At 36.3% G+C, this 14,389-nt stretch overlaps 1 protein-coding gene across 2 annotated transcripts in view; it reads right to left on the bottom strand.

Moving 5' to 3' along the window:
- Positions 1–2,241: 2,241 nt before the first annotated feature.
- Positions 2,242–14,389, bottom strand: part of LOC132127597 (leucine-rich repeat transmembrane neuronal protein 4-like) — a 38,338-nt gene continuing 26,190 nt past the window's right edge. The window contains exon 3 of one of the 2 annotated variants that reach the window (XR_009427554.1): positions 2,242–3,636. Coding sequence is in view for 1 of the 2 variants with exons in the window: in XM_059539531.1 (XP_059395514.1) it covers positions 3,571–3,636 (66 nt within the window). In the remaining variant the exon portion in view is untranslated. The remainder of the gene's footprint in view (positions 3,637–14,389) is intronic. The other variant, XM_059539531.1, reaches the window with a different exon arrangement.

Genomic DNA, 14,389 nt, shown 5'->3' with positions numbered 1-14,389 from the left:
TGTAAAAAAACAAAAACAAACAAACAAACAAACAAAAACAATTCAGTGCTTTTAATGACTCAGTTGCGTGAATGATTCAATGACTTGAATATAAGAACATTTACCTACTACTTTCCTTCATAACTGAATGAGCATTTTAAACAAATCAGTTCATTAAATGCTAAAATGACTTACTCATAGTGGTGCATCAGTGTAACCTGGAAAACAAGTACAAACACAAGTCCAGAAAGAAACACAAACAAGTGAAGAGATACAAACAGTGAAATGTCCCAGTGCTACTGGACTGGAACCAACTGTTGTATAATTACTAATAAAATATGAAACAATACTGTAGAATCAGTTTGAACAAAACATTGCTTGTCAAAAAAATAAATAAAATAAAATATCTGGCAGTAACCCAGCTATTGTACAGTACATCTTAGTAGTACCTTTTCAGGGCCATTTACAGAAAACATGTTTTTGCACATAAATTCAAGACATGGCACAGAAATGGGAAAACAATAGTTAGAAAATGTAATCAATGCGTTTTAAAAAAAGCACTTTTTGAATTACTGCCATGTGCAAGATGCTATATAAGATGTGCACAATGTCACATCTGCATGTTTACATAGAAAAACAATGAAAAACCAGTGCATTGAGATCTCAGAGCATCTCACAATTCAATTCAGATGTATATATATATATATATATATATACTGTATGTGTTTGCAACTTCTAACAATTTTATTTAAAAAAAACACAAAATCATTGTTTGTAATTGTGACCCTTTTTTATATATATATAGTTTATATATTTGAATTCTGAGAAAATTGTAAGAAAAATAGTAATGTTTAGGTATTTGGTAAGGTCATGGTATCTAGAACATCGTCATGCATAATAATGCATTAACATGTGTTTAATAAGTATTAATAAACTATTAAATTATTAGTAAATAATAAATATGCTAGTAATAATCATGTTAATAAGCAACTAGTTTATAGTGAATAGTGATTCCTAATCTAAAAATTATTTTGAATGTTTCTTTACACTAAGTAGTTTTACTCAATGTATATAAGCAGTCTCAACAGATATTCTACAGTAGCACACATGCAACAGATAGTGACATCTGCATTATTCACTAGAGAAGGTATGATTTGCATTTTAAAAACAATAATATGACTGCGCTCTCCAAGAAAATACTTAAGAAATACAGTAGATAGACATAGAGCATATAAACGGAAACCAAATTAATGCACAAATTGAATGTATTACTCCATGTTTTAGTTTGACATTTAACATGCCTACAACTCATACAGACTATTTCACAAAACTGATTTTTTGGTATTTGTGCCTGTGCACTCTTGGGGTTTCATGATTGGGGTTAATAGAGCACACAACAGCCAATAACTGGATGCAGTCGGGTCCTCTGAACACAGCACTCTTCCAGTAGGAGGCTGTTGACTGGGCGAAATGTCAAGACTCCTTTCCAAACGATAAGGGATGGGGGCCTATGAATAATTCATGGGGGGAGTTTGGTCGAACACAGTGCTGTGTCTGTTAAGCTGTCGCCTCGGCAGGCAAGATAGAGAGAAGGGGGAGATACAACACTGTAGGAAAACACCGGAGCTAATTTGCCATCTGGACCTCATATCAGACAGCTTGACGTGTTCCTGGAGGACTCGACACAGGGCAAACTCCTCATGTTAACCCCCTCTTGAGAAATAGCATGTTAAGCACTAATTATGACATGCCAGAATGAGGTTTGAATATCCAGAGCTTTGTTTTTTTGGAGAGGGCAGGGTTGGCACAAATCGGAGAGGCACTCCTTCAGGGTTATGAGGCCAATATTGATCTGACAGCATCTAAAAGAGGAGATACAAGGAAAGACATTTCCTTGAGCGTGCGGATGCAGCCAAGTAGCTTGAACTTTCTTTTACTAACTTGTTCACAATGAGAGATTTTCATAGCTGAAGGTTGCAGTACTGCTGGTCGCTTGTAGACTATGCTGCTGGGAGTGTGGAATTGGCTGTAGATTTTGAAAACTAATCACAAATGAGAATATTGCCTACATCGTCACCAGTGCTGGCAAAAACTGCCAGCTCTTATTTAAAGGGAATGACTTACGGTGATTTTGTCACTGCAAATCATGGCCAATATGAACAGCCCCTTTAGTTCAACAAAGTTTTGAGACTCAGACTTGGCCAAATAAGCTCTATAACAGAAACACATTTACTTTTTCTGATTAAACAGGGAAATTCAGCTTTGCAATCACAGGAATACATTACATTTTAAAACATATTGAAATAGAAAATTGTTCTTTTAAATTGCAATAATAATTCAGAATATTTATATTAAATAAATACAGCATTGGTAAACAAAAACAACTACTTACCTTAGTTATTTCAGGGATTAATTGCGGTTATAAATATAACTTCAGAAATAATCGTAATTATACTTTTTTTTTTTTTAATTAAAGCTTAATTGTACTGCATTACAGTTGTTTATTTTAATTGGTATGTACCAATGAGCTACATGAAATATTCAACTAGTGAAAAATAAACTCCGTTTTTGTTTTTACAGGAAAATCCATATTGTTAAATAAAGTAATAATAAATGCATAAAAAATTAACAAGTTGATCAATACTAATTTCCATTTGACAAATGTATATTTCTCACGATTGATTTTGACAATGTTCTCATTATAAAACAGAACTTGGTGACGTTCAATTTATACAGTTTGGTTATAAAATATAATTATTAAATTAAAATGCATATAAATAAATGACACTTTCAAGTTGCACTATTTGAAGATAGAGGGGCTGGTGGAACCTGAACAAATATCAAAACTTTGTCTTTAAACTAGGACTTAAAACACTTTCTTTATATTCAGATCTTGAAATTTCCTTAAACACTCCTATAAAATGAGACTACATATGTACACTCAAACATTTCAAACAGTGTTAGCATAGTCAGTGAGATCACAGGTCTTGTTTAAATAACGCAGTATAACAGTATGAAGTTTATTACTGTTATGAAGGGCAGGTAAACTTGAGAATCTCTTCAAATTAAACTGTACAGAGGTGTTTGCAGAAACGTAAAGCATAACAAATCCAGTATTAGGCAACAAAGATAAAGGTTTTAACTCAGTCATTTTACACAAACTTTCCAAGGATATACATTAAATAACAAAGGAAAGGGCAAGTTCTGTTTTAAATCCAAGGGTATATTAACAAAGTTTGTAGTTTATGTACAGGTCCACACAAACGTCAAATGACGCTGGGCGATTCATCAAAGGCTGGATAACTTTCATTGGTATGTTCCACCGAAGGCTTCCCAAATAAACCTGACCCATTCAGGTGCATTAAAGAACAAAGTGAGGCATCCAAATGTTTTAGTAAAATATGCATCTGTTCCCACTGTCTCTCAGATGTCCGTTTGCAGTGTCTGACTGAAGACTATCCACCAGAATCCATTAAAGAAGCACTGAAAGCATGAATGGTATCATGAGAAAAAGATTGATGCGACAGATGAAATGCAGGTAGGCACAAATCCACCCGCCGGTGGATTATTTTGAGGAACAAAACAGTCCCTTCAGTGTATGGTGGGTATGTCTCCAATCCAAGCTCCAGGTAACGGTCTGGGACATGTATATTCATTCTGTGGGAACAAACAAGACATAAGACGATTACTACAGTACACAAACATGAGGTTCTGCTAAGTACTGATACAGGGGTCAATGACATTATGCCTTTTTTGTAGAGATATTTCATAATTTCTAGATTAAAGAAAATAATTGTAATATTCTCTGCGAGCAGAACGTTAATAAATGTTAGGGTTTTCTGAGAAATAAAGAACAAAAACAATTAATATTTTTTTTTATCCCTTACAGAATGTCATATGTTGCGCTATATATATATATATATATATATATATATATACACACACACACACACACACATGTACCAATTTTGGTAATAATAATAATAATAATAATAATAATAATAATATTCTATATATATATTAGTTCATTTATTTAAGTGATTCAATTCAAATTGTGAAAGTTGAGTATTAAATAAATTCAATGCGCTCAGACTGAAGTCTTTGGTTCTTTAACCCCCAACTGCCGCATAAATGGCTGCCCACTGCTCCAGGTGTGTGTTCACAGTGTGTTTGTGTGTTCACTGCTCTGTGTGTGTGCACTTCGGATGGGTTAAATGCAGAGCACGAATTCTGAGTATGGGTCACCATACTTGGCTGAATGTCACTTCACTTTCGTCACTTTCACTTTCACTAATTGTGATGGTTTTGGCTCACATTTAACAAAACCCACCAATTCATTATCTCAACAAAATAGAATATAAATTAGAATATCACCTGCAAAGATTTCCCTAGCCTTCAAAATGGTCTCTCAGTTTGGTTCACTAGGCTACACAATCATGGGGAAAACTGCTGATCTGAAGTCACAAACATTCATTGCCAAAGAAGCTGGCTGTTCACAGAGTGCTGTATCCAAGCATGTTAACAGAAAGTTGAGAGGAAGGAAAAAGTGTGAAAGAAAAAGATGCATAATCAACTGAGAGAACCACAGCCTGAACTTTACAAGTAATGGACTAAGGCTGGGGTCAAGGCAAGCCACCACACACAGACGTGTCAAGGAATTTGGTTACAGTTGTATTCCTCTTGTTAAGCCACTCCTGAACAACATATCAAAGGCATCTTACTTGGGTTAAAGAGTAGAAGAACTGGAGTATTGCCCAGTGGTCCAAAGTCCTCTTTTCAGATGAAAGCAAGTTTTGTATTTCATTTGAAAAACCAAGGTCCTAGAGTCTGAAGGGAGGGTGGAGAAGCTCATAGGCCAAGTTGCTTGAAGTTGTGTTAAGTTTCCATGATGATTCGGGGTGCAATGTCATCTGCTGGTATTGGTCCAAGTCACTGCACCCGTTTACCAAGAAATTTTGGAGCATCGCATGCTTCCTTCTGTTGACGAAGCTTTTTGAAGATGCTGATTTCATTTTCCAGCAGGATTTGGCTGCCAAAAGCACCAAAAGTTGATTAAATAACCATGGTGTTGGTGTGCTTGACTGGCCAGAAAAACTCATCAGACCTGTATTGTCAAGAGGAAAATGAGAAACAAGAGACCAAAAAATGCAGATGAGCTGAAGGTCACTGTCAAAGAAAGTGCCACAAACTGATCACCTCCATACCACGCCAAACTAAGGCAGCAAATAAAACAAAAGGAGCCCCTACATGTACAGTAAATTAACATATGTCCAGAAGGCCAACAATTCACTAAAAATGTTTTTTTTTATTGGTTTTATGAAGTATTCTAATTTGTTGAGATAGTGCATTGAATTTATTTAAATCACAATTTGAGTTGAATTACTGAAATAAATTAACTTTTCAATGGCATTCTAATTTATTGAGATGCACCTGTGTTTACCAAAATTGGTCCACTACTTTGAATTGATTGCTGCGACAAGCATAGTACACTACTATGTATTCAAATGCAAGGGGGGAAAAAATCCCTGTTGGTTACACAACACAATATTTTTTCCCTTTTCTATTTAGTTAATAAATGTAAACATAAAAGATGTAAATGTAAGTTTCTCAAAACCACGTGAATCCAATGAGTACAAAGGGCACATTTCTAAAAAATTAGCTAAACTAGTTTTTTTCCCCCATTTTCTTTATCCTATTTGTCAATGACCCACAGAGATAAACGTTAATTAAAGATACATCTGATTATATAAAAGTGTCAGGATAATAATACAGACACACCAATTCAGCCACATGCAATTTTGTATAAAATGAAACACTCATGCATGGTCAAAAAATAGTTTGTGAAGCAGTACTGGATGATTTGTCAGCTATCAGTTAAGAAAGTCAGAAATCGAAATATGGCAGCACATTGTGTGCCATCTTTGTTAAGATGTTAATTAGAGTTGAGACCACTGAATTTACTCAGCTCAAGTGACCTTGCTGTCATGAACACTTTGTCTTAAATGGATTAAACAAACCACTGTGAATACTAATTAACAATATGTATTAAGCACAATCATCATTATCTCAATTATGCCCAAGTTCAACTAAGGTTCTTTCAGAAATCATGGGAATAACAGCTATACTGTCCAGTGAGTCAACTTGAAGACATCTTTTCATACAAATATTGAAGTAATTAATTGCTGAAATGAGTACAAAAAGGGATGCTGCATTTTCTGAAAATAAGAATCTTCATGGATAAAAACTTTCTATCTATGTATGTATATATATACACACACACACACACACACACAGTGAATGGCATGTTTGTCATTTTTCTAAGGGTAAGTTGATGCAGCTTATTCCAATGGACACTTTTATTATATGGAAAGTGCAGCTTGAACATACTGATTTTGTGAGCCACGGGAGAAAAGTCATACACACAAAAACAATGATCACTTAAATGTTTTCTGAACAGAAAAATGGGACATAGGTTTCATAGTTTCTGCAAACAATGCGCAAGTAGCAGATTCTTCAGGAAGAAGCTCTCAGAAAGAGAGAAAAATTGCAAACGTAATGCAATCTGTTTTTTAGTTATACGGACAAATTTTATGTTTAAAACCTCAGAAAACTAAAAATGGCAGATTTTACCACCATTGCAAGACTACGTTTGAGCTGCCTGAGGATGAGCTTTGATTTTCTTGTAGTCAAACTGGCTGACACAAGCTGTACCCCAGACTCACAATTGAAATGAACTTCTGGTGAGGCTTCAAGTGTTTTCAGTGAGTTCTTTCCCTGAGATACAACAGCCTATGCAGGGCTCTAAAGGGCTGAACAGCCATTGAAAATTACTTGGGTGTGTATGTGGAAAATTATTGAACCGCACCGATAAAATTAATGGATTGATATGTCATCAAAACTCCATAATACATCTGACCTTAAATGCAAATAATGTTTCAACTGTGCATTCTGCTCCATTTAAAACAGCATTAAGTATGTACGCTCCAATGCAAAATTAAAGCATACTGCGTGCATATTAATTTGGGTCATGCAGATGTTGATGGGTAACCTTCCGAGAGTGTCCAGTAACTCATTAAATATTAATGAGCATACATATTTATTAGTTAGTGAATGGTTTTGCAAATACCTGGAAATGTCAAATATACCACAGACAGATTGCAAAATGCATTATTGTGGACTGTAGGCCAATGATAGACTTTGTTTTTGAATAACCTATCTTATCTAACCTTATCTAGACTTTAGGGCCCTGTAATGTATGGAATGAAGAATCCTTACAAAATAGCAAGCACTTCAAGACACTCAAGACAAGAGCTGGGAGCAGATGCACACTCTAGAATGCTAAAAACAGACTTAGCATAATAGATGCCATTTATTTCCTTGCACTGTGCAACTGAAATCAGCATTCAATTGGCAAACTTTGACCTTGACCTTTTAATTCAGAAGGATTGCAATGCAACATAGATGACATATTTGTTGTTGGCTGTGTTTGGAAAAGATTTTATAAGGAATAACTGAATACAGACTGTTGAATAACTACACAAAATAATACTTGCTTGGTCAATGTCATTGTGGGTTTTGGTTCTTTTGCTGCTGCAGGCTGAAATGACCTTTAAAACAACTTTGAAGTGGTATGGCACACTAACATGGTTGAAAAACTTGGCACTACTTCATTGCTGCAAATTGCTGAAAAATAATCTCAGACCTTAGGAATGTTTAACTATACTTTTTTATAATTTTGTTTTTAAGGGTTGTGCACTTTAGGCTGAACTAAGCCCACCACCCCCACCCCCCTCTGCAAGTGGCAAGTCCCCTGTGTGCCTCAGCACTAAAAGAGAAATTTCTCTAAAAGAGGTTACACGGTGCATCTTTGTTTAGACAACGGATCGTTTGTTTAAAGATGCCGTTTCACCTGTGTGTTTCTGGATGTGGTCGTTACCTGGCACCAGGTGATGGCCACGATCACTGCCTCGGGTGTCTGGGCATTAAACAAGCTGAGGTGGCATTCGCAGATGAATCATGTTCCCGTTGCGGGAATATGACCATCTCGGAGCTGCGAGCCAGGCTCTGTTTCCTCAAAGCTCCGTTGTCTCTGCTGCGATCTAGAGCTCATCGTGGTGGCTGCCCTTGCTTCTACCATGGAGCTGGGCATAGACAGGCTGCCCAACCCATCCTGCCCCCCTTCAAATCTAGCAGCGAGCAGAAGAGCGAGAGATCCCGGGACAGGTGACCCAGTGAGGGAGGAAGCTTCTCTTTGATGGATGGTGAAGGCACCTCTCCCTTCCCCAGACCTCACTCGTCCTCCTCCTTCGCCAGCCGACAGCACTGGGCGATTCTGCCAACCTGTGGAACCAGGTAAGCATTGCACTGCACACTCAGACCCCTCTTTGGTCTGTTCACAAGCCGCCTGAGTTGGGTCCCTGCATTCCACCTCGCTGCCCCACCGAGCGAGTCCGTCCCTGAGATTGGTTTGCAGTGATCGTCCTGAAGGACACATAGTTTCATGTGTTGATCCTTTTGTGCTACAGACCATTTCTGCAGTTTGCAAGGATAGGTAAATCAGTACAAGGTCCTGCCCTTTGGGCTGTCCCTGTCTCCCCGTGTCTTCACGAAAGTCGCAGAGGCGGCACTTGGGAAAAGAACAAACTCTCCCCGATGCAGAGGATCTCTTTTCTCAGTATGGATTTGGATTCGGTCGAACAGCAGCACGCCTCACAGAGGAACATGCGTGGTAGGTGTTAACCTGCTTGAATTAGTTCAAGGGGCAGGACAGCAGTCCCACAGAAACTATTTTAGAGGCTCCTTGGGCATATAGGAGATGCAGCGGCACTTACACCACTAAGACTATTGCATATCAGACCGCTTAAGAATTGACATCATAGCCGTGTCCCGAGGTTGGCGTGGAAGCACGGCACTCACCAGGTCCAAGTTACACCCTGGAACAGGACTCCAGGCATGCTGTGGTTCAACACGGATGCCTTCACCCCCGGCTGATGAGCACACAGTTTTGGGGGTATGGATGGGCCCCCATCTGCACTGGCATATCAATTGCCTAGCAGTATAACAACTAGCAGTGTGTCTTGCCTTGGAGCATCTCAAAGGGCACTTAAGAGGCAAGGAAAGACTGGTCTGAACAGACAACACAGCAACCGTTGCGTACATCAACCGACAAAGTGGTCTGCGCTCCCTGAGGTCACTTCATGCCATTCACATTCCGGGCCTGCTTAACTGTATTGCTGACGAGCTGTTGCGAGCTACGCTCCCGGGAAAGTGGCGACTCCATCCCCATATGGTCCAGCTGATTTGGAGATGTTACGGAGCTGCTCAGGTAGACCTGTTTTCCTCTCCAGTGACCTCTCACTGCCAGGTGTTCTACTCCCTGACCGAGGGAGCACTTGGCATGGACACATCGGCACACAGCTGGTTGCGGGGCCTCGCAAATATGCGTTTCCCCCAGTGATCCTTCTTACACATATGCTGTGCAAGGTTATGGAGGACAAGGAGCAGGTTTTGCTTGTGGTGCCATATTGGCCCCCTCAGACCTGGTTCCCCAAACTAGTGCTCCTCGCAACAGCCCCTCCCCGGAAGATTCCTCTGAGGAAGGATCTTCTGATTTGCTGATCTGTTTTTTTTAAAGAAAATTTTGACAATTTTAAAACCCCAAACCATGCAGCCCTAATAAGCATTTTAAACTGAAATGTGAAACCTTTTCAGCAAGCACTGTTCATTTATTTTCTTGCAAAAAAAAAAACTGTGAAATCCAATTTCATGTTTAAACTTTTCAACGTTAGTCCACTAATAATAAAAAAAGTAACAAAAAGTCACAAAATCCTCAGTGATAACACCTATCACTAGAAAATAAGAAAAAGTGAAGCACAATGCATTGTGGGATAAAGTATGGTAATTCATTTTTTTAAATTGGCATAATCCATAATGATTATAATCAACAAGTTTTATTAGCAATTATTAAGGTCTTTGCACTACGCATATTTCTATGACAAAAACTAATTTTTTACAGTTATATTCTTACATTGTGAGCATTTTAAGCAAATTAATGAAGTGACTGAAAGTTGCTGTAGTCATTAAACTGCAATTTAATCTGAACTGACTTTTATATTACTTTTTATTATTTCAGCACACGATACAGCACAAATGATAGACTTCAATATGGAAAAAATTAATTGTTCAGTTTATCATAGACACAGTCAACAAATGAATCAAATATTAAAATAGTTGTTGTTTACAGCTCTAATGCATAGTATACATCCTTCACAATGCAGAAATAATAATAGCAGTACGGTAGCATGCGACTGGAAACATATGTACTGTTATGATAGCAGTAACACAATGACAACACAGTCCTGTCATTACTAACAACAGACCAGTCACGAATCAAAAATTACGCAGCAAAGATGCGATAAATCAGACAAGGTGAAAGACATTTAACACGGAGATGAGCATGACTGGAAATTCCAACAAAGAGACACACAGAAACCCCCGGTGGTAATGCTGACTTAACTAATTAGTGTGCTAATAAGTTTTGCCTGGATGAACCCTCAGCACCTCCAATTATCACAACACATGCGGTTTAAGCCAAGTTAAATAATGGATGATCACTTAGACTTCCACTTTGTAGGCCAGGGTGATTAACTAGACTGCGTTTAGTCTTTATTTAGGAAAATAAAATTAACCTCACTTCCTCATGGGCAGAGCGGTAATTAGATCATATTAGTGAGGTTTAATTAGGAGCAGAAATATGTAGTAATAAGCTTGTATTGTGTCAGGAGTATGAAGCGCTAAGTGAGACATATGTCAGACTAAACCTGTCAGTAAAACCTTGCTGTTTCTCAACTAGTTTCCAGCCCAAGGCTCCAATTATCCCATTGTGTCTCCCAAACAACGGGAGGTCAGCTGCTGTGCACAGGGTCTCCTGCTTCCCTTTTTCGCAAACATGAAATAGTGAGCAAATGAGAGAAGTTTTAGAATGAGGAGAAAAGGTTGCCTTTGAAAAGTGCTCCAACCTTACAGTGAGTTTTGCTCCTGTTGAACTGATGCCTTTGAACTGAGGCTCTGATGACTGGATGTGTGATCATTTGTTGATTTTTCAAATAGATGTGTAGGTTTTATGTATGTGACTTGTCAAAAAAACTTAAAATCCTGAATCTTGAATAAGTATGATTTCAATCAAAGAGTCAAGTTGAGCCAGTTACATTCAAATTGTTTAATTCAAGAAGTAAAACACTTTAACAATGTAGTTAATAAACATAACTAAGACACTGTTTTACTAAATGTAATTGCAAATTTATATGGTCCAATAAAACTATAAAATACATAGTAATACACAGCAATAATTATCTACATATATAAGTAAAAATTTCAATATAAGACAATTGGGTAAATATAACGGGCATTGTTATTTGAGTATTATTTAATACAATTTTAGTATTTATTGCTATTTTGAATTAGCTTATTTTTTTACATTTAATAATTTGATTTGCTTTTTGTCATTATACTTATCTATTTTGTTTTACATTTAATAATTTGATGTGCTTTTGTCATGTTTGTTATTTATAAAAAAATTTGAAAAAATTAGCTAATTAAGCCCACATTTCTATTTTTTTTTTTTTTTTTCAGTTACTGGAAATTACTTCAGTTTAGTTATAAAAGTTTTAATTTATTTTAGTTTAGTTAATAATACCAAAACAAGTGGGGACTTGCATGAACATTTCTGAATTATCAAATAAATTATTTGAGAGCTGAATTACTGAAATTTTTAAATTATTTGTTGAAATGATTGACTGAAATGGACCGAAATCACCAACTCTAAACAGCATTTTGGCTCCTGAAGTTTAAATCAGTAAAATAACATGTAATCATGTTTACATTACACATTAAACATGATTTTAATCAATGCATTTGAAATGATTAATAGAAATGAATCAAACTTACCAACTCTGATTGAATTTTTTTTTTTTACCAATTAAGGATCATAAAGCTACTTAAACTCTCTTGAGGTATTTAAGAGCTTAATTATTGAATGAAAGTTTTGAATTTATTCATTCAAAATAATTCTCAGAAAATTAAACACACCAACTCTGATTGGATTTTGTTTTGCTAATTAAGTTTAAGGATCATAAAGTTAATCTAATTAAACTCTCTTTGGCCCGGTTTCACAGACAGGGCTTAGACTAAGCCAGGATTAGACCATAGATCAATTAGGACATTTAAGTAATTTTTATAAACATGCTTAGAAAAAAAACATTACCGATGTGCATCTTAAAACTAAAAAGGCACTAATATATTTTTAAGATCAGTCAGTTCAAGTTTATTTCAGTGGAAACAGCTCAGACTTACATTTTAGTCTAGGACTAGTCTTAAGCCCTGTCTGTGAAACCAGGGGTTTATGTATTTAAGAGCTTTATTATTGACTCAGTCTTTTAAAAATATTAGTTCCTAATGATTATCAAAAATAAATCAAACTTATCAAATCTAACAGCATTTTGGACACTGAAGTTTAAATCAGGAAGAATCATGAAACTAATCGAATCAATCTCTCTTTAAGAAACTTAATGGCCAAATATATAAATATATCCTGAATTTTCAGTTGATCACTCACAGCCCTATAGTATCTTATAAGAGGAAGAAATTGTTCAGTCTTCGTTCTGCTCTTGTGCCCTTGGACTCATTCGCTATCTATGACAAATCACATTACACAGGGCATTTCCACTCTCTGATCTCTCTGATCCAAGGACAGCAGCGGTCGGTTTGAACCCTGGGGCTGTGTTTATATATTTTTGCATTATTGAGCTCATTACTGCTGAGCCACATCTGAGCGCACTGGCACATTATTCACCAGAGGACGGATATCGCTAATCTTTCTTTCCTAATCTTGAGAAATGCAATATTGAAATTCTTTAGAGAGGGTTATTATGATACCAACTGGACACATTTTCTTCCACTAATAATAGTGATGCTAATAAGTTGAATTATGTGTCATGGTTTCCATCAAATGCTATTTTCTTGGTCAGCTGCATCATGGAACAATCTTATTTTACAGTGGTAGGGGATTCTCAAATTACCCTGCTTTCAAAATAACATGCAGACTAGTGTGCTTTTCTACAAATCTTGCCATAATGTTATATATTTTAATGTGTTAAGATATTGGGGACAGTATTTGTGTCTCTGAGCAATCCAACATTTTTCAATACATGAAAAAAAAAAGCCTTTCTTCAGCTCCTTTCTTGAACTTATTTTAAATCACTTATCTGAAAATACTTTCTGACTGAATATTCTTGACTAGATTGAATGGAGACCAAATCAAAAGCAATACTTGCTGCACGTACTGTATCAAAGATAATAAAAGGCATAAAATCTGACTTCGAGAACAGTAACTGGCTTTCCCAAATTAAAACCTTCAGATAAACATTAAAGTAAAATACAGCTGAACCACTTTCACAAATACACATATACAGTAATGAACCCCTAAAGACCAATGTCATACAGCTATGGAAAGAGTGTGGATTATTTCCAATTAGTCTTTTCAACTGTGTTTGAATCACATTCAGTGTGAGAAGAGCCGGGAAAAAAAACTATTTCATAAAAGTACTTCTGTCCCTTGTGGCACAATATGAAAAAGAGGTAGAGAGAGAGAGAGAATGTGGATTGTTTCATTTCACTGGACTGCAGCCTCCATATGTGAAACATGCATTCGTGCACCCACGGGCAATAAAAAAGCATCTCTTCAACCATCTTTTCACTGCACATCAGCCTTAAATAATTCAAAGATTTGTGAAAAAAGTTGATAAAATATAGCTCTATGACTAATATAATCTTATGACTAATAATAATCATATAATATATGACTAATAATCTTTTTTTTTCAACTAAAGAACTAACTATAAATTTCATAAAATTGATTTATTCTTTATGTTAAGCTATATGAAATGAGTAAATAAAAGATGAAGCTATAAATCTATTATATATAATATAGAAATAAAATAAAATAAAAAAATGCAAGTTGTATATTGACTGAATCGAGGAATATAGACTATGGAATATGTACAGTTCAAAGGTTCTTGTTTTAGTTGTCACTCAATGGGACATGTGTTTGCTTGTAAAAACTGAATCTTTGCCATGAGAATGATGCACAGATCAGCTGATTTGTACTCTGTACTCAAGACAAAAGCTGAGACTTTTACATGGTAGAGCAACCACTCCACACAATTTCAATTGCACTAAAGTAAACCCAAGTCTACAGAGATTAGAGATCTTTTTCACTCTCTCTGTATTCCATCCTCGCACATTCACTGAAGCTCTTTGGTAAGGATTAAAGCCCTGTTTACACCAAGAATGATAACTATAAAGATAACGATGTTAGCGTCCACACCAGTGAACGATATCGTCTGTTTATTCT

The sequence above is a fragment of the Carassius carassius genome, chromosome 45 (genome assembly GCF_963082965.1).
Source record: "Carassius carassius chromosome 45, fCarCar2.1, whole genome shotgun sequence".
Taxonomy (NCBI): Eukaryota; Metazoa; Chordata; class Actinopteri; order Cypriniformes; family Cyprinidae; genus Carassius; species Carassius carassius.
This window is presented reverse-complemented; position numbering and strand designations above follow the sequence as displayed.